The 20,018-nt window shown below is 47.2% G+C and overlaps 3 protein-coding genes across 5 annotated transcripts in view; 1 reads left to right on the forward strand and 2 right to left on the reverse strand.

Moving 5' to 3' along the window:
• zgc:92242 (uncharacterized protein LOC436899 homolog) overlaps positions 1–5,568 on the forward strand; it is a 10,087-nt gene extending 4,519 nt beyond the window's left edge. For all 3 annotated transcript variants that reach the window (XM_034543824.1, XM_034543823.1, XM_034543825.1), the window contains 5 exons: positions 1–305; positions 3,330–3,450; positions 3,922–4,027; positions 4,116–4,311; positions 4,792–5,568. The exon at positions 1–305 is cut by the window's left edge and continues 177 nt beyond it. In XM_034543824.1, coding sequence (XP_034399715.1) covers positions 92–305; positions 3,330–3,450; positions 3,922–4,027; positions 4,116–4,311; positions 4,792–4,940 — 786 coding nt within the window. In that variant the 5' untranslated portion in view covers positions 1–91 and the 3' untranslated portion in view covers positions 4,941–5,568. The remainder of the gene's footprint in view (positions 306–3,329; positions 3,451–3,921; positions 4,028–4,115; positions 4,312–4,791) is intronic.
• A 6,341-nt stretch (positions 5,569–11,909) lies between these two features.
• On the reverse strand, positions 11,910–15,097 carry cxxc5b (CXXC finger protein 5b). Its single transcript, XM_034543983.1, has 2 exons — positions 14,423–15,097; positions 11,910–13,539 (listed from the first exon to the last, which is right to left on the reverse strand). Exon 2 carries the CDS (start codon positions 13,322–13,324, stop codon positions 12,440–12,442), a length of 885 nt encoding a protein of 294 aa, XP_034399874.1. The 5' UTR covers positions 13,325–13,539; positions 14,423–15,097; the 3' UTR covers positions 11,910–12,439.
• Positions 15,098–16,317: 1,220 nt separating this feature from the next.
• zgc:110843 (uncharacterized protein LOC541492 homolog) lies at positions 16,318–19,171 on the reverse strand. Its single transcript, XM_034544288.1, has 3 exons — positions 19,007–19,171; positions 17,721–17,923; positions 16,318–17,248 (listed from the first exon to the last, which is right to left on the reverse strand). The coding sequence occupies exons 1-3, from the start codon at positions 19,068–19,070 to the stop codon at positions 17,159–17,161; spliced, it is 357 nt and encodes a 118-aa protein (XP_034400179.1). The 5' UTR covers positions 19,071–19,171; the 3' UTR covers positions 16,318–17,158.
• Positions 19,172–20,018: the final 847 nt, after the last annotated feature.

Here is a 20,018-nt window from a genome sequence, read left to right on the forward strand (position 1 = left end):
CACCGCTGAAACTCGACCCGCCGGACGGAGAGACAGAGGGGGGGAGGGGGGGGTGACTGCCATCTCTGACAACCGGGAACAAGGAGGCAAGATGCTGGCTAAAATCCTTGAGGACATGTGGGTGGAGCCCGAGGTTCTGGAGGCCCTCAGTGAGGAGCAGAAGAGGATCCTCTTCTTGAAGATGAGAGAGGAGCAGGTACGCCGCTGGAGAGAGCGCGAGGAGAAGGAGGAGACGGAGGAGACGGAGGAGACGGAGGAGACGGAGGAGAGCGAAGGAAGCGACAACGGCGACAGGCCAAAGAAAGGTAGAGTGACACACTGGAGTACACAGAGAACACGCACATCTCATTCCATTACACCACAGGAGGAGTATGATTCCCAGTAGAGCAGAAGAGGAACCCGCTGACTGAAGGAGGAAGAATCAGGGTTTCTGGGAAATGTGGTCTTCAGTTTTGAAGAGCAGTAACAAAACTCTGAAAGGAGATTAAAGCTGCTGGCTTCTCTGACACGGTCTCATTTCTTGACGGTAAAACAGGCGTCACAACTAAATCATAACGATTCTCTGTACTTAAGATAATATGTGAAATCTGTCACCTGCGAGGCAATTGTTGGGAAACATGCCTCTGATTTTTTACTGAGATTTAAATGGTAAGATTAATACCACTCTCAAGCAGGTTAGCTTAGCTTTAGCATAAAGACGGGAAACATCTAACTAGCTTTAGCTCTGTTTGAGGGTAACCAGCACCTCTAAAGCTCACTAATTAATATGATTTATTTGTTTAGTGTAAACATAATAAGTTGCTGTCTTACGGGGCTTATTAGTCAGGCCTATTTTCTTGGGTGGGAGCTGACTTCCTGGAGCCTCTGTGACGAGGCTAGGCTAGCTTTTATTACGTTTCCAGTCTTTTTGCTAAGCTAAGCAGCTGCTGGCTGGAGCTTAATATTTAATGGACATATATTTCCCAAAATATTAAACTTTAACTTTTTTGGTTTTCATGTTCAGATCAAAGATCTTTCAAATTGAATGCTTTGAGACAACACATACATGTTGTGTCCTGAGAATAACATCCTGGTAGTGTATAAAACAGCATAATTAAAGGAACAGTGTGGAGGATGTTGTGCCATCTAGTGGTTAGGTCTGAGAATGCAACCAACTCAATACCCCTCTGCTCACCCCTCTCTTCCAAGCGTGTTGGAGAGCTTTTGAGGCCTTCAGGCCACGTAAAACCTGAAAGGCTCTCTAGAAGCAGCGTTTGGTTTGTCCGCTCTGGGCTACTGTAGAAACATGGCAGAATCAACCAATGTTTTGTTTCAAATTACACACTAATGAAAACACATTTAAGAATATTATATTCCATTTCTGCCATTAGATCCTCATAAATGCTACACACTGGTCCTTTGTAGGTCAAATAAATGAATACAGCTTTAAATCTTCCATTTGAAACTAGAAATTCCCACAGACTTTGTTTGCTAGTCTAAAAGGTATGTGGAGGTGGGATGCAGCTGGAGGGGATTCATATGCATGACCTGTATTTTTCTTAATCCTTGTCCTGTTTAATCCGTAAACAAGTAGCACACACATTTAAAAAAAAAAAAGTCCATATAAAGAGTAGCTGCTCGGTAACTACAATCAATCACTATTACTACTATTTCTATGTCGATGGCTAACGTTGAAGGGCCTGCAAACACACTCACTCACACTAATTTGAGCTATTTATTTCAGATGTCGTAAGAATGTGCACTCAAGCCCTTTCACAACTAATTAATGAGTAGAAATCTTCTCAACTCTGAGTAACACCCTCTCCTGTTACCAATCTGATTAATGTGTTTGAATTACACACAAAGTGATCGAGCCCAGAGCCTCTAGCTTCCAGTCTCACCCATTTCACCAACCTTTCCTCCAGTCCAGGTGTTTCTCTGACTCACTAAGACCCTATCGCCTCCGCACATGCACGATCTGTGTGTGTGTGTGCGTGTGTGTGTGTGTGTGTGTGACAGACAGCTTCTATCCCCGCCTGTCGAAACGTTCTACAGGCTGAATAAGATTGAGTAAGCCCTGCGGTTTGGGGCGTCGCCGCGCTTTAAATTGCATATTAGGTTACCGTCTTTGTTGACTCAATCTGTGCCCCATGTCACCTGAGAGTGTGTGTCGTCTGCGTGTTCGTGTTACACAACATACAATCCAGTTAGTCCTCTTTCACTGTGTGTCAGCTAGCGCCGGTGTCGGGAAAAGGACAATCGTTGCGTGTGCACGCGGCCCCCATAAATGTCACACACAACTATTGTCACACGAAGACAAGACGCCGCACTTCTGCGCTGGAAATGGCCTCCGTGTCTTGTGAACACAAAGGTGCGTTGAGCAGACAGACCGTGACTGATGTCAGAGATGGTCTCTGGTCAGGTGACATCAGACTGAGGTTGTCCACACAATGTCCCCCTTATGTGCCCGCGTGACCGTCGGCTAGCACGAGTCATTCCCCAAAATATGGAGAGGAAACAGAGCGGCCTTTGTTTGCATGGTTTCTTAGAGATCTGTGTAGTCGGTCCACTGTCAGGAGCTGATGGACTCCTACGGCATCTGTGGCCGACTGCGTCTTTAAAGGCCAAATCTGCATCGAGGTCCCATTGGATGGAAAGTGCTGCTGTACAGCTCCCTGAGAGTTGAACTTTCAGGCCACACCCCGATCAGTGATGTCATGAGCGGTGTTTTTACCTTTTTCTTTTTTAGCAGGTGTCATGGAAAAAGCACCTTGGGGGTTATTTCTGCCGACTGAGTCATGACGAGGTCACGACAAAGACGCACTCGTGTGGGTGTAATGGAATACATCATTATTATGGTCTGAAGATAAGCAAACAAAAACAAGATGCAATGAATTGCATTATTACATAAATTGTACTGTTACAATGCATTGTGAATTGTAAGAGAGAGAAAGAGAAGATGCGCTGTCACACAAAAATCCAACTTTTGAGGCAGTTTCTGTGAACCACGTAGCCCTGTTATTAACTTCTGTAATGATCCATTTTATTTAAACTTGGTTTATCAATCGTCAATATGTGAAATTATGTCACGAATAATTTGCTCCAATTGAAAGATTGAAGGAACAGCGAAGTCCACTGCTGCTGCTGTGTGAGGTTTTCTCAAGCTCAACACTGATAGGACAGCGCCACCTTCTGGATGAAAGCCAGAATAACAAGGAGAGCGTACTGAGAGACAGAAAGCTGACCCTTCCTCTTCTTCTTCTTCTTCTTCTTCTTCTTCTTCTTCTTCTTCTTCTTCTTCTTCTTCTTCTTCTTCTTCTTCTTCTTCTTCTTCTCTTTTCTTTCTGCAGCGGCCGACAACAAACATGTGAGGTGGCTGCTGGGTCGGGACGGAGACGTGAGCGTCATTGTGATCGGAGAGGTGGACGAGTTCAGGTCCTCCAAACTCCTCCAGAGGCTCATGAACAACAGGTAGGCACACACAAAAAACCCACAAAGGACCTTAAGCTGTCCTTGACTAAAAGCACTTATTTCTGCAGCAGTAGGTTGATTAATTAATAATTGAGTGCAGATAATGAGAATCGACGACTTGTGTCAAGCAACACAAATCCAGAATGTGTAAATCAAATGCAAAACTCGCGTCTGTTTGTTCAATTTTCTTTATTTCAATTTGAACGGGAAGTAAAAGTTTCTCTCATAAGAGCCTTCGTTTCTTCCAGCGATGGCTTTGTTTCGTAGCGTTTCTAAATCGCGCCATAATAAAGCTTTTACTTCCTGGAACAAATGACGTGACTGCGATTTGAGTTTGATAATTAAAGAGTGTCAGCGAGCCGTCTCCACGTCCTGATTGGATTATGGAAGTTATCTGCCTTATGACTAGCTGGGGGGGGGTTGATTCAAAGGCTGCCCGAGGGCCTGAACATGGTGGCCTTTGTCTTCCAGAGTCCACACTGATCAAATGCACGGCATCCAGACGGCAGACTTGCTGTCAGGAAGAGAGGCCCAGGAGCTGGGCTTTAACGAAGAGCTGTCCCTCACAGTTGTCGTCGTGAGTGCACGTGTTGGTGTGAGGGTTTAGAGTTGGGCGGGTACGACGAGCCGCGCGTCTGAATCTCACCTGTCCAAATTGTGTTCAGGACGACCCGGCTTCCCCGCGCGACCACTGGTCCGAGGAGGACCCCGCCGAGGACAGCGACAGTGAATCGGGCGGCAGCTCGGACAACCACGGCGACTGGACGCCTCTCAGCGAGCCCCATCTCGGTAGCCGTGGCGACCGGGCGCCACTCGAGGCCCAGCTGTCAGAGACAGAGAGGGCCGGCCCACAGGATGCAGGTAGACTCATTTACAGACTAGTTAGGTGCACTGCCACGGTGTAGATATACACCACTGCACAACGCTCCAAACATTCTAACAGAGTACTTTAATTATAAAATAAGGGAAGACAAACTAAGCGATGAAAACTAAATGAATAGCTATTACATACAATGCACAACAACAGCAGTACGTATTTCTCCTTTGCAGTGTTATAATCTACAGTTTATTATTGGATTATTATCACTAATGCATCAACATCTACACATAATTGAATGTTGCTGCCGGTCGAGGTGGAGCTCGTTTCATAAATCATATAATGTGTTTGTGAGGTTACAATCAAATAAATGTAGTGGAGTGCAATATTTCCCTCTGAACGCAGTTACACCGAACACGGATGCTTTGTGTTGGACGAGAGGGGCTGTTAATACTGCATGCAGGACATTGATATGATATTAGCTCTCAGGGGAATACATCCTGATGAACTTCCTCTTCCCTCAGAGAGGTCGCACTTCGGAGGCCGCGTGGCGCAGCTGAGGAAGGCGTTCGCAGAGGATCCTCGCAGCACACCGGCCAACACCAAACCTCCCGTCCCCACCAAGCCGGCCCACCTACAGAAAGGCAGCGCGCCCTTGATCCACTCAAACTGAAGGCGTGTCCAGCGAGGCAGACACTGATAGACCAGGCCCAGGACACAGAGAGAGAAGGATCCTCCCTCGAACCTGAGCGGTGACACTTTTGATACACTTTTGTATGTAGGACCACGGTGCTCGGACCGACCCGCAGACGGAGAAACGTCTGAGCGGGGGGGGGGGGGGGGGGGGGGAAGAAAGACTTGGAAGCTTTGTCCCACCTGAAGTCAACCTGAATGAGAAAATGAAGCAGCTTTAATGTTGCCGAGTTCAAATTCGCTCACATCGTTTGTGTGATTGACAGGCAGACACAGAGAGATGTCCAGAGACACACACACACACACACACACACACACACTGTTGAATACAGGTGGAAAAACACTGTGCTGTACTTGATAAATGAGTGTTCATGGTAAGTTTTCCTCCTCACACGTCATAAGCAGAGGAAACATGTGTTTGATGAAAAATCATATCCTTCTGTGCTGTTCAAAAGCGTTGAAGCTGTTTTAAATGTAACTCGCCACTGTTTCAACACCAATGAGCGATCCACTTCATCAATCACAACAAGGGTGCAGGGTTTCTTTGGGGGACAAAATGAAAGAACTGAATTCATGTTAAATAATAAACTGACTGGTTTCCAAAAACAGTTTGCATGTTCACCTATGAATACACACACACACACACACACACACACACACGTGCCTCCTGACACCTGAACCAGCCCTTTAAATGTCTGCTTTCAACATGACGAGTGTCTTTAATGAGTGAACAGGATGCAATCCAAGGTTGTGGGGAATCATTGTCATGTTCGCACAATGACAGCAATTGAATGGTGATTTGGTGACTCCAGCCCACTGGAATTAGTAAGAAACAATAACTATGAGGTTAATTAGCTAACTCGTGCTTTCAAAAGGAGGGCTCTTTTTCACTCATATTCATTCTTTGGTCCAGACTGAGATATCTCAACTATGACTGGATGACTCCCTCTACTTCTAGTGCCAACATGTGGCCCAATATTGTGGTTTATGGCCAAATAACTCTTGGCAGTCCCATCTGTACTTTGTGTTCATGGCTAATGAGCAAATATTACCGTTCCAACATGCTGCTATGATGGTGAACGTAGTAAAAATGACACCAGATTAATGTGTAGCCGTCATCCTTGTGAGCATTCTACCCGCTGACCTTAGCATGTAGCTCGAAGCACGGCTGTAGACTCGCAAGACCAAAAGTAATTTGATAGATTAAGACGAGCTTTGATAAAGTTCTACAAGTTAATTGACCCTGAAGGTTAATTCCTGACCTTGGAAATAGCCATTTGAGACTAAATTCTGGTCACATGGTCCACTTACTTGGCTTTTCCACAGCTATCAGCCACATCACACAACCGCTACCATGTGACGGAAAATCCATACTGATGTCCCACGATAACAACTCGATCATCTCCACGGCAACGGAAACAACAGACACCACAATTTGTGGCCGATAGCTCTGGAAACCAAGGAAGGTGACGCTTTAATGAGAATGTCTTTTTTGTCAAGCATCGGATTTAATATGTGTAATCCGTTACAAGTTCTGCGACACACAGACATCAACAGACACTTCCATTGTGAGCATCCTCACTTCCTGCTTGTTTTTGGGGCCTTTTTTGTTGTTGCCTTCAGTCAGGTCTCCAGTTAATGAAACACATGACCGGTTGGACTAAGTCAGGGGACAGGCTGGTCATGGTCACGTGGTAATCTTGGCTGGGGAAGAAAATTGACTTGTTGGCCCTTAAAAGCTAACATCTTTTGGCTGCATTGCCATGAATTTGGAAATGGGCTGCGTATACGAAGAGCTCCTATACGCTGATCAGCCAACAGGGATTTGAACAACCTCACACACTCCTACTTTTTTGGAGTCAGCACTCTAACCTCGTGGCTAATGTCTGAATTCGACTCCAGTGTGCCGGAGTGCAGATCTCAAAGAATGGTAAAGTTGTCCCTGGACAAATCCAGCGACTGCACTGCAGCACGAAAGGGACATCAGATGTGCGGAAAATAGCAAATCCTTCTTGTAAGGACACGTGATACCGTGAGAGACGTAGCAGTTACTTCATCTTAAAGGGTTTGAGCTGAGGTTACCGATTGGGTCACATGTTCCCTTCACTTGGTCACTAATTCCCTGCTAAAGCTGTGCTCCTGGGCACAATAACCCTTGTAATATACCTTTTACTTGTATTTGTGTTGGGTATTTTCCCAAATGACTTTCTATGTCTTTTTTTGGTGTGAAAAAATAACAAATTAATGTAACTGAGCGACTGATTTGATTTCTTTTTTTCAAACACAGTTGAGTCTGTTCATATGTTTATAGCGTGCATTCAGCAGGGGGGGGGGGGCGGTGGGGGGGGGGGGGTGTTGCTGATAGGGGAAGACACAGAGGAGCGGTCACTTACACAATGATTATCTATTCAGTGGGATGCGTCAGAAAGCAGCCCGGCGCAGATCAAACGGGGCGCACAGAGAGCTGATTAGCATGTGGTTCAGAGCGAGACGGAGCGCGAGACGCTCGGGGAGACAGAGCAAATGGGAGTCAGGTCACGGGAAGCAACACGTCAGAGCCAACTCAATAAAACTTCTCATTCCCTCACCAGCTCCACACCCGCAGCCTCCGTGGACGCGCCTCGGTACGTGGGCGAACAGCGTACGTGCGTGCGTGCGCGTGTGCGTGTGAGAGAGAGTGTGTGAGTGTGTGTCCACCCATATTTCTTGAATCATGTGACTCGACACGAGCAGTCATGCACAGAGTGAAAGGCCCCGCTATATATAGTAGGGCCGTGTTGGGTTTCCCAGCTCCGCGTTGGAGCGCTCGTCTTTGTCCCGTAAGAAAGTGCATGTGATGCTTCTATTTACTGTAGGTGTTAAGAGTCTGGAGGGTAAGTTAGGACACGAGAAGCACTTCTGTTGGCCTCTTCCTTTTCTTCCTTCGTGTGTGTGTGTGTGTGTGTGTGTGTGTGTGTGTGTGTGTGTCTGTGTGTGTGCGTGTGTGTGTGTGCGTGTGTGTGCCTGCATGATAGTAAACTTCAAAGATCATAACAACAAGGATTAGATACCGTGCCTCTGAGACCCATAAAGCGTGTCTTATCTCATCTTCTAAATGAAGTCATTGTGGAGAGGAATAGTGAGTCAGGAGCTAGTTAGCAGCTCTGTACTTAATGAATAACAACACCTAAGTGGTGATGTCATTCGATTTGGCACTCGAGTTGCAACGGTGTGTAAAACCGTGAAGGTGAACCGTTTGCTGTGTTTAATTCCGGTGTAGAGCGTCCCTATCCGCCACCCTCACATGTAGTGAGTGTTACATTAGTACGACAGTGGGCACTGACAAATAAATAATCTAATCTTGGATCTTAACAAATAACCTGACATACACTTTGGCATAAAGTAGAGGCTTAATTGTGAAGGACAAATTACGTATAGGGAAAGAAAGAAAGAGAAATGGTCAAAATCAAACTAGTAACAATATGGGTCAAGCTCCTACATTTCCCAGAATGCCACACGTAGGATTGCCCACCTCCTTCAAAATCCCATGGCCCTCAGGCTGGACTCAACTCCCCCAGAGACACAGAGGACATGCAAATGTTTCCGGGCTTTCGTGCGGAACGTTCCCCTTTAAACAAATGAAACTCATTAGATGAAAAACAAAATGTTAAATGAAATTTGCATTTCAAGTCACAAAATAACGGACAGACACTTTTTAAGTTTAAATGTATTTATTGTCGTATGTTCATCTCCAGAACAGTTTAAAGTCAATCAAGACATTTAGAGCTACTAAGGAGGCTCTGTTGATAACAATGACCGTCTGATGCTCCCCCATTTGATGACCAAACACCTGAACTAAAGACACTCCCAATGCTAGCATGCTAACATGCTAAACTACATAATATCCATGCTTAGTGTCAGCGCACTAGCGTTGTGACTGTGAGCATGTTAGCATGCTGACGTTAGCATTGAGCTAAAAGCCCCACTGGGACAGCTAACGCTGCTAGCACGTTTACTTTACACACATTAATGACTGAAGTGTGAATGAGCAGATCCCCTTTGGAGACATTGAGAATCTGTATTGGGATGAGAGGAGATTGAATATGAAAAATACATAGGTTAGCTCATGTCATGTCAATGCTTTTCTCAATAGCCTGCATTATTTGAGATTATGTGTCAAATCAATAGTGGCTGCCATTTTTTTTTTGCCAAATGGTTAGTCATTGATGCAATTCAATACCATTGATTAGTATTTATTTGAGTCATCAATGATTCACTCGAACACCAGACAGATCAAAGTGAAATACCTTGTGTAACTGACATTACTGCTCAGGTCTTGATGTGCTAAAGGTGGGAATAATGCTAATTAAATGTTTTGTAACTCCATACTCACCGGCAACAATCAATTCCACATCATGGGGTGGCATGAAAAGAAGCCGTTATGAAATATCACTGCAGGCAGACGTTATCGCCGCGCTTTGCCTAACTTCCTGGAACCACTGTGCCTTTCTTAAAAATCAGCAGCAGGCTAAAGATTAACAGAATCTTGTGTACACGTTACCTCCGAAACGAGCACCGTGTGAACCCGCCTGAGGTTCATTATGTCAGAATGTTCAGAGAGCTAAATCTTTTCTCCTTCTGAGTTTGGGTTTGGACCGATAGAAAGTTTCCTTTTTAATTTCGCAAAGGACTGGAACTTTGTACCAGTAAGTTACATTTTGAACCCATTGAGTAGTCTTTGTGCTCGTTTTTCAGTGGTAGCATGAGGCCAAACCAGAAGTAGATGGTGCCGGGCTCGGTCTATTCTCAATCCACCTTTAACAGCTTTAAGGGTCAAAGGTCAAGAGTCCCCTTTGACTCTAGTGTCACCAAAATATAACCTGAGGGCAGATGAGCCTGAGCTTTTCAGAGATGTAAGAAACCATTGTGTGTCCGCTTGGGGGTACCGTGTTTCCCACGTGCACAAAAGTGAACACAAATGGATTACAGAGGGCGTAATGAGGAGTGATCTCAGAAAGATGCTGTTTCTGCAAAGCTGTTACACATTTTCTAACACTGGGGATACAGCCAGTCGAGGGGAAGGAGGAAAAAAAATTCACAATGAGACACAGTGTCTCCGAGCAGATGCAGTGGCCAAAATTTCAAAGGTCTGGCTCGTGAGTGAGGGTCCGCCCAGCTCCAGCGCAGGTTGCCTTTGGGCTGGCAGGTTGTTCCACTGCAGTGTGTGTGAGAGGAGTTTTTTTTCTTCTTTTTTTTCTCCCTCCGGAGTGGGCAGGGCCGCTGGTGCTAACATATGTAAGCTCCACAGGGGTCTGTGACGGCACACACCGGCTATCTGGACAATGCATCCGTCATTAACCTCTCCCCTCCCTGCGTCTCCGTCTCACTGCGTTTCGTTCGGCCTCCGCCGCCGCTCTCCCTCTCGTCTCTCCTTCCCTCTTTGTCTGGCCCACGCTATCTTCATCCCCTGCTGTCCATCTCCCCGTCCTCCTCCCTGCGTATCTCTCTCCCTCTCTCTCTCTTTTCTCTCCCCCTGTGGCCTGCTTTTCATCTCTCCCAGTTTTTCACCCCCTCTCCCTCTCCCTCTCCCCCCCTTCTCCCTCTCTGCCCTTCACCAGTCTCTTTTCTCCCCCACCTCCCTTCACCCTCTCCCTAGATCCGCTTTCCACCCCCTCCTCCTCCTCCCTATCCCCCCCCCCCCCCCCCACACTCCCACAACTCTCCCTCTCAAACCCCCCTCCCCCCACCCCTCCTCTTCTCTGTCCTCCGTTCAATCCCTCCTTCTGCCCCCCCTCCTCCCTTTCTCTCCTGCCATCTTGCAGGCCAGTGGAGCCAGACTGCAGGCGTTCAGGGAGTCACTGGACCTGCTGGGCAGCGGGTGACACAGATTTCCGGTGTGTGTGTTTGTGTGTGCTAGCGTGTGTGTGTGTGTGTGTGTGTGTGTGTGTGTGTGTGTGTGGTGTGTGCATGCGTGACGAGAACAGGGAGGGGGGATTAAGCTCCAAATCACTAGAAAGGCACCGAAGAGAGAGGGGGAGTGAGGAAAAAAAAAAAGCTGCAGATCCAAGAATTTGAAATTCCCCCTTTGTCTGGGAGATGAAGAAACACTAGACTGTGGACTTTGACTAAAAGACTGTGTTCCTCATTCAGTGGGAGCGTTGCGTTCGCATGATGCTGGAGCTCGCTGCTTTTCTCCATGAGTTGGCAGTGTCCTGCGTTGGCTGGCGTGCTGTGCTTTCTCTCTCTCTCTCTCCCTGCCTGACAAACACACGCACACACACACACACACACACACACACACACACACGCACGCATACTCAACCCCCACAGATGCACACGCACACACACACACACAGTCCCTCTGCGATCCCCCTGACTGAAGGCACACAGGAAGTGCAGCCGTGGCCCAATTATAGCGTGACACCTCGGGCCGGCCGTTGCCATGGTTACGTCTTCCCTGCGGTCCCCTGGAGTGTGGCGCCGAGGAAGAAGGTCTTATCACATCAGCCATCGTTACGGCAACAAGCAAAAACCCACCCTGTAGCCTCAGTGCAGCTGCCGGTGTATTTTGTTTTTAACGTGGTAGTGTGTGTGTGTCTACATGTGATCTCTACACTTGTGAATAAAAAGGGAAATTGCGTCAGTGTGTGAATAGAGGAGTGTTTGTTGTTGCGTGTGTGCGTGTCAGGTTTGGTGTGTTTGAGCACATGCACCGGACTTGCCAAGGCAGCGTGTAGGTGCGTTTGTGTGCGTGTGTCTGTGGGGTTGCGATAAGGCTCTCAGCCACACCATTAGGTGACTCATAATCCACACAACCTCACACACAAACACACACATTCGAACACACGTGTGCATGTGTACAACCGGGAACACGGAGGCTAACGGACACATACACCCAATTAAATATACACACACACACACACACACACACAAACACACACACACTAGTATAAACCCAGCCTGTAGACAATTACACATGGCCAATTTCTTTTATTTCAAAAGGTCAAACAGAGCTATACAGTACAAGTTGCACATGAAATAATTTAGCCTCGGCTGAACTCATTCATTTCTTACTGATGCAGTGACGTCAGAACAACAGAAACAAAACTCCCCATTAGAAACAAAACATTTGGCTCCTTTTTTTTTTTTTTTAAGTTGAAACACAATACATCCAAACTGGAAAGGGATGTAAAAAAAGACATAATGTTTTCCAGATATTTACAGTCTATTTACAGCATTTTTGTCGCCATCTAAATATTGACACACATTGGTATCCTTCTTTCTCTCCTCTCCAATTCACTGATTGTCAAAAGAAAGGATGGGAAACGAGTGTGGACATTCTCAAACAGAGCTGCAGCTCCTCGTTGAACACGAGATCCAAAGATCTCTGAACCACAGTCCGAGTGTGTTAACATGGTGTCCTGTGTGTTTGTATCAGCTGCAGCTCCTCAACAATCATCCAACCGGGATCCTCTGACAAATGCTGCCCCACGTACATTACTATCCATCCAAGGCGCCATTGCTTCTCTCCTGTGCCAGACCCAAAGTAAAGTCGGAGCCCCTTAGATCAAACCCAGACACTCTGCTCTCAAACCCAGGGCCTCCTGGCTTCCTCTTCAGCTCCTCGCACTTCCTGTATTTACAGATCTGGTGTCCCCTCTTGCGATTGCGGCAGCTGCTGCACTGGTCGCAGTTCGTCTGACGCCGACAAGGTACGCACTCCCCGCACCTCTTCCTCTTCCTCCTCCCGCCGCTGCTGCCGCCCAGAGAGCCGGGTGAGTAGCCCTCGGCTACCAGCCCCTCGATGCCCTCAGCTCCCATGGCCGCACTCCTCCAGTGGCCTCCCCCCATCTGGAAGCCGGCCAGGGGGAACAGAGTGGGGCTGAAGGGGAACCAGGCACCCAGGAAGGGTTGGAAGTCAGTGCCACATCCAGAGGAGTCCTCCTCCTCCTCCTCAGGCCCCGATCCACCTCCCTCCCCGTCCCCCTTTACCTCTACAGCCTCCCGTTTCACCGGCTGGCTGCTCTGCGCACCTAGGCCGGCCTGCTCTGTGGTGGCGGGGGTCAGAGCCAGCAGCCCGGCGCGCATCAGCAGCTCGGCGGCGTGGGCCAGGTGGAGCCCGCTGGGCGACTCCCACATGTCGGGCCAGGAGGGGGCCCGGCGGGGCTTAGCGTGCGCGGGCTGGGCAGCCCGCTGCTGTGCCGGGGAGGGTTGGATCAGGCCTTTGACGTCCACGGCCGGGGAAGGGGTGGAGATGTAATGGGAGAGGCTGTAGGGGTGGTTGGAGCGCTTAAGGCTGGGTCTCAGAGGCGCATTGGGGATTTTAGCGCTGCTATGGGCCTGATTTGGGGAGGAAGGGCCAGCGATGTCTACGGCAGTGGACATAGCAGTGGCTCCGTGTGGGGGGTGTCTGTCCGTATGTATGTGTGTGTGTGTGTGTGTGTGTGTGTGTGTGTGTGTGTGTTTGTGTGGGAAGAGAGGTGAGGGAGAAGGGGATTGAAGCCGATGCGGGGTTGACAACCGTCCTGCTGTTACTTCAGCCAAAATGGCAAGCCTTGGCCTGTGTCCCTATTCCCATTCTCTGCAGCAGCCTCAGAGTCCTGGAGAGCGAGAAATGAATGGGGGATGAAGAGAGGAAGGTTAAGAATAGAAATGTTGGAGGGACGAATACAGAAAGAAGAGTAAACAGGAGATTGGGACTCTGGGATATTTCTCAGCCGGAGCCACTGAAAAACCGTCAGAGAATCTGTGTGTGCAGAATCCGCGTTTTAAAGAGAAAAACAAACATATACCTATGTACATTTTTTTATTATTAAACAAACTGCTTGAATAGAGACCAACTGAGTTATGTATCAGACACAGAGCATGGCTCTGCCCGTGATTTCCGCATACAGGAGGCAGTATCCCTTTAAGAATTTCACGGTATATCAATGCAATCAATAACAGAGCGACAACAATATGCAAAGATATGCGCATATGCGCAGGTCAAATGTGGAGCGCGCTTTTCAAATACATTTTGACGACTGCTGTTATGTGTGCCAGCCAAAGCTTAAGCCGAACGGAGAAGGACTAAATAGAGGACCGTGGAAAAAAAACAGGCTGTCTTTTGTCTGGTATCGACGACGAGTGAGCGAGGTGCGCAACGATGCGGTTGCTGTGGATAAAAAAAGACCAGGCTGTGTTCCATGTCCACATTTGTAACAAATGTACCCCGGCGATTTAACCGCGGCTCATATATGTTGTTACGCGTCAGCGGCGCGGACCCTTTGCGCGGATCGATCGGGGCGCCCGGTCGATAGTTTTTCGCCGCGATTAAGGTTACCGAAGAAGACGGGCGCTCGAGCGACGCCACGACGGGGCTGACCACAGTCCGAGTGGTCGCTGCGACACGGCGCCGCGCGCAGCGAGAGAAAAAAGGCGACAAAAAAATAGCGAAACGGGCGCAAATCAACCGGGAAGTATTGGCAAAGCGTCTGGGCTTACCTTCCGAATTGCGGGCCGAACTCTCCTGTCAAACATGTGATGAAGTCATGAACTAATGGCGTGGTGATTGTAGCGTCTATGGACGGCGGAGCTGCCGATTCCTCCTCCACCTCTCCGTCCCGGAGGGTCTGCAAACACTCTGCACGGAATTTGGGGGCGTCGCTCAAAATGCGAAGTGGACTCTGCAGCCGAGACCGACGTGGTCAGAGCGACCCCATGGTATCCGAGGGGGCGCTCTGAACGTACCGGTGCGAGGGGGGGCACAGGGGGACACATTAAACCCAGCTTGTATATGCATCTCGGTTCCCAGCGCACACGACACACACACACACACACACACACATACGCGTATTATTGGGCGTCACTGCTACAGGAACAGTTATCATGCAAATAAGCAATAATGCTTATGATGCAGTGTCACGATTAGAGGTACCCAACATGTTAACCAGGAACACTAAGAACTATTCATATATGCACACAAATAAACAGAATTATGCTCAAATCCCCTTTTCTTTTGTATCATTACATGGACATTATTATCTATTTATGATAGTAGTAATAATTAAAGCTGCATCTAAATAGTCTTTAGAGGCTATAAGCACTCCAATTCATTCATATGTTTTGTCTGGCGCACGTGATGGGGAAGCACTGGTGTCAATGTGCAGTCAGAGAGCACAATCACACTTCACTTATGTATAATTAACTTCAATAAAAACACCTGTCTTGGCACGTCGGTGACGGCGAGACTAAGACTTGCATTAAAAGAGAGGGATGTAAATATATATATATATATATATATATATATATATATATATATATATATATATATATATATATATATATATATATATATATATATATATATATGCCCGTTCATCCGGAGCAGCAGCGCACGTGCATCCACGTCACTGTGGTGAGTGATGTGGGAGACGACTGCTCTCACAGCTCCACGGAAGAAGTGAACGCGACATTGTTTTCCAATGGTCTGGGTTATCAGCAGCGTCCACACCGGAAGTCGGTGTCACGACAGGAGAACCTTATTCCGAGGTTATGACCGCTGAACTCGAGCTGCCGGCTTCTGTTCCAACACGAGGTCCACGTTATTAAGTGGTTATGAATAAATGAAACGGAACAATTTAAATACTTTATAAACTACGTTCATGTTCAACAAACTAACCAGAGTTCTTGCTAATTAGCAGTCAAAGTGTGTGGCGACATGCTAATGTCCTCCTAAAAGCTCGTACTACACAAATATTCTTCGTACAGTAAAGATATATATATATATATATATATATATATATAACGTCCCCCCTCTCTCACTGTGGAGCTGTCTGTTAAAGGTGACTCCTCACGCGGGGACGGCGGAGTCCACTCCACCTCTTGTGAGAGCCCTCCACTGCATCTGGCACGCAGCCAGATACCTCGTGCGTGAGTGCGTAAGTCTCCATGTGTGTGTGCGCGCGTGAGCGTGTCACTATGGGAGCAGGGGCCCACCGTACTCGCGTTCACTGTCTGGCCCGGACTATCCGTGTAAACACAGCGTCTTCTAGTGGTCACCGCTAATACTGCCACATCTTAAAATGGCCACTGGTGCTGGCGGACACTGCAGCACGGCAGCCCCCACCTAACCCTCCCTCCCCCACCCTCACCTCCAGCCAAGGCCTCTCTGACACACACACAGGGTCCCCCTGCAGTCGCCACACGGGGCTGTTTACTCATTATCCCTGCCCACTGTTAATCTCCACACACACACACACAGGTGAAGTTGTTCAGCAAAGTGTGTTTGATCCTGTGGTTGAACACAAACAAATGTAAGACTTTGTGCCACACTCCCCCCGAACGAAGAGAAGCCCCTCCAGACAAATAATTTAAAAAAGAGACCAGAAAGCCACAGGGATCAGAACACTTAAGTTTAATTAAACAATGTACAGAACAATGAGTCAGACACACCGCAGCCAGTAGAAAACAAATGTAACTTTGAGAAAAAAGCAAAATATATCATTCGTATGCATTGTTTTTGAACAGATTAAATACAAGTTTCCTCTGATAGCAGACAGCTACTGGTTACGAACAGCAAGATAGTCTTTCATGGCGTCCTAGTTTTGGAGAGTATTATTTCATTGAAAGAAAAAAAACAAAGCTTCTGTTTTTGTTTCTTCTGCCTAAGTAGCTCTTAGTGCAAAAATCAAAACACGTGACATTCATATGGGTTGTTGTAAGAATCTGGGGCGTAGGATGTAGATTTAAATACAAGGCCTTCGCTTAATTCCAATTTAAATATTGGGCCGGCTGAGGCAACAAGGTGCCAGTAATCACGGTTCAACCACCTGCTCCACAACCGTGGGAGTCAAGAAGGAGGGGAGGGGGAGGGGGGGGGGACACACACACAGGTAAAAGGCCTGCATGGTGAATTATTTTGCTTCTATTAGGTCCGGTGAGAATTTGATCTAAACTCTTCGCATCGAGTTGGTGAAAAAGCAAACTGCCGATTGTCAAAGTCCCTTCCTTATCCCTCCTCAGATGACCTTTGATCTCAAAGTCACATCGGCGTGAAATCTAAATTCGCAAAATTGTCAGCGCTGTCTGGGTTTTCGTTCTGGGCTATGAAGAATCGTTTGATGTGATTACGACAGCGGCAAACCGTAACTGTGGGGGATGGCAGTAAATGATTGGATGAGCGGGGGGGGGGGCACACAAGAGAAGTGGGGGAGGGTTGAGGTTCCCGGACCGGGTGGCTCAAGCGTCCTTCTGTTTGATGATGAGCGGTCCCACGTTGTCCCCGGTTTCATCGTTGTGCTTGGCGTGGGCTCCGTCGCAGAAAGGGAACTGGAAGCAGAGCACAGCATGTTAGAGGGAAACAATGAGTTGCTCTCGTCACATTAAACACTTTTTGTAGTTTTACGATGCGAGTGAACACTGATCTCCCCAAAAGGCACCTGAGAACTATGGCGGAGAAACAAAGTGACATAAGGTGATTTGGATCAGACAGGTTAGCAGCGTCACCCTCAAGTCCCCTATTCCCAAGAGGTTATAAATGAGCAAAATATTAAACTTTGCAATATACCAACTTTGAGTTTCCTTGTTCTTTACTCTCAGTGAAGATAATTGTAGTTCTTGCGGACGCAAATTACTTCTCTCCATTTCGAGGACACCCCTTGGGATCATTTTGGAATATGAGGTCTATTATTGATGACAGCTTCCCTCCCGGTTAAATTCAGATTCTTACACAAAGGGACATTATTTGACATTTAAGTAGCTCTGTTTGCTTAGAGCAACCGATACAGCTACGGGGCCCGACCTTCTTTGACTTCCAGCAGCGGCAGTACACAGCCTTGGTGCCGATGTCCTCCATGTCGAAGCTGTGGACCACTTTGGGGCTATCTTTACTGATGGTCGTGTTCACCAGGCCCTTTTTACAGCTGCGCCCGCTCAGGTAATGGCTGACCAGGAAACCTCCGACGGCTGCTACCACCGCAACCGGCAACGCAACAACAAAGTGCTCTGGAGAGAGACCACAGACAGTTTCTTTCTTGTATACTCATAACTGTATAGACAAAATATTCTGACCCAGATGACTCAACCCCTCTTGAGTGACTTGTATAGGTTCATGGTATCCAATGGTTGAAGTACCATTTAAATATCACGTTTGTAATCTCCAAGTGTGTCAAACACTTGTTTACTGTACATTTCTGCAGGCGTGTACCAACCTGTTGATATGGTTCTCACTAAAGAGCTGTGCAGAGCTCTCTGTGCAGTGGTCTGTGTATTGGCTTGGTTTTAGCAAGGCAACAGAGCCAGCACCACATGCTCCTCGGCAGTCAGTCTGGATGAGCCAGTTCAGCAGTTAGCTGCTTCACTGGAGGCCATGAAACATTAACATATACCTGGAAGTACACGCAGGGATCGACTCCAAGTGAGGCCTTCGCAGACGAGCCGGTACTGTCAGTGACCGGTGTTACGGTTTAACAGGCGACCCGTTGTTGTCGTAGTTACGCCAGCTGTTGGAAAAAAAAAGGACGAACACGTAGCTGTCCTCGTGAATGCCAGTTTATTTTGTATATGACATATATATATATATATATATATATATATATATATATGAGTTTTATATGAGAGGGTTTGACACTGTATTATAAAAAGTAACAATGCGGCATTCACGAGGACAGCTACGTGTTCTTATCCTATTTTCAATAGCTGTCGTATTTACGTCGCCAGTTAACACGGTCGCTTGTTAAACCGTAACACCGGCTGTGTCCAACACAGTGGCCGGTTCACTTCGCTAGCTAAAGGGCGGGCAGTCAGCTAACGAAGGAGAGGTTCTTAACACTGCAGCGGTTTGAGCAATTAGATAACCATTGAAAGAGATGTGCACTTCACTTAGCTAACGTTACTAGTCTCCAGACAGCCGTTACGACGTGTCCCGTACGCGCACGTTAGCCTCTTAACTATTGTGACCAGTGGGTTAACTAACCTAGCCGTCAGCGTCACTTGGTTTGGGTAATGTTAGGTCACAGGTGTTAAGTTAATTACGTTGAGCGCCAAATAAAAACAAACATTTAATGCTAGCTAGAATGAAAACTGTACCTTTGGACAGCGTGAATCCCGGTCTGGGTAATGCGGGCATCGCTGCTAAACTTGGGCTTGTCATATTTCCCCTGGACGGTGTTTTGTTTGTGCTCGGCGCTCAGCAGCAAGGTCATGCGGGGAGTCTCACTAAACTCTGTCAGCTCCACTTGGCTCGGCCTCCTCAATCGTAGGTAGCGACCAATCAGGTCTGAGGACGAGGGGGGAGGGGGGGGGGGGGTGTATCAAAGATAATAAATCGTCTGCGCCGCACTTACCGGCTTCGCTTTACTGCTGTTTGAGGACTGAAATGCATCTGAACCATCCATTTTGCCTGTGGATATTTAACATATGAGTTTCACGTTCACCCGTGCAGATATATCCACGTGGACAAGGTTTATATTGTTTTTATTCTAACCGGATTTCATTCTCGATCGTGTTGACAGTATTTGGACAAGATAATCCGCTCTCTGGCGATTTCCGGAGCTTTTCACAGCAACATGTTCCAGTATGATACGACGTAACCGAATCTCTAACTTACTGCTGTAAGTAACAACCGCTACTTTGTTGCCCCGATAGATATTGATCGTTTAACCTTCAGGCCTTATTGCACGTCGGAGCTCGAAGGTTTTTACTGGAGGATAATTATCTTGATGGCTGCGAGCTTTGGCGAGTCCCATTTCCCTTTCGAGTACTTTCTCTTGTACCGAAGACAAGCCACAGCAGTTGTTTCTGCGTTTAATTTGATAGACCTGTCAACTTGTTTAACAGAAGAAAAACCTGTATCCATCCTAAGCAACGATGTGTTGGTATATGAACACGGAGTTGCCAGAGATTGAAATGTAATGCTCTCCAATTACTTTACATATCACCACTAGAGGGCAACAAAACAATCTACCACCTTAAACAATGTTGTAACATGAAAACAAATATATAAAAATCACTTTACTTGTGCCATATCACCTAGGTATGCTATAATATATATTAATATGATTGTTATTATCGTGTACATGTATTCTTTAAAACCACATTG

This window comes from Cyclopterus lumpus, chromosome 10, assembly GCF_009769545.1.
Source record: "Cyclopterus lumpus isolate fCycLum1 chromosome 10, fCycLum1.pri, whole genome shotgun sequence".
NCBI lineage: Eukaryota > Metazoa > Chordata > Actinopteri > Perciformes > Cyclopteridae > Cyclopterus > Cyclopterus lumpus.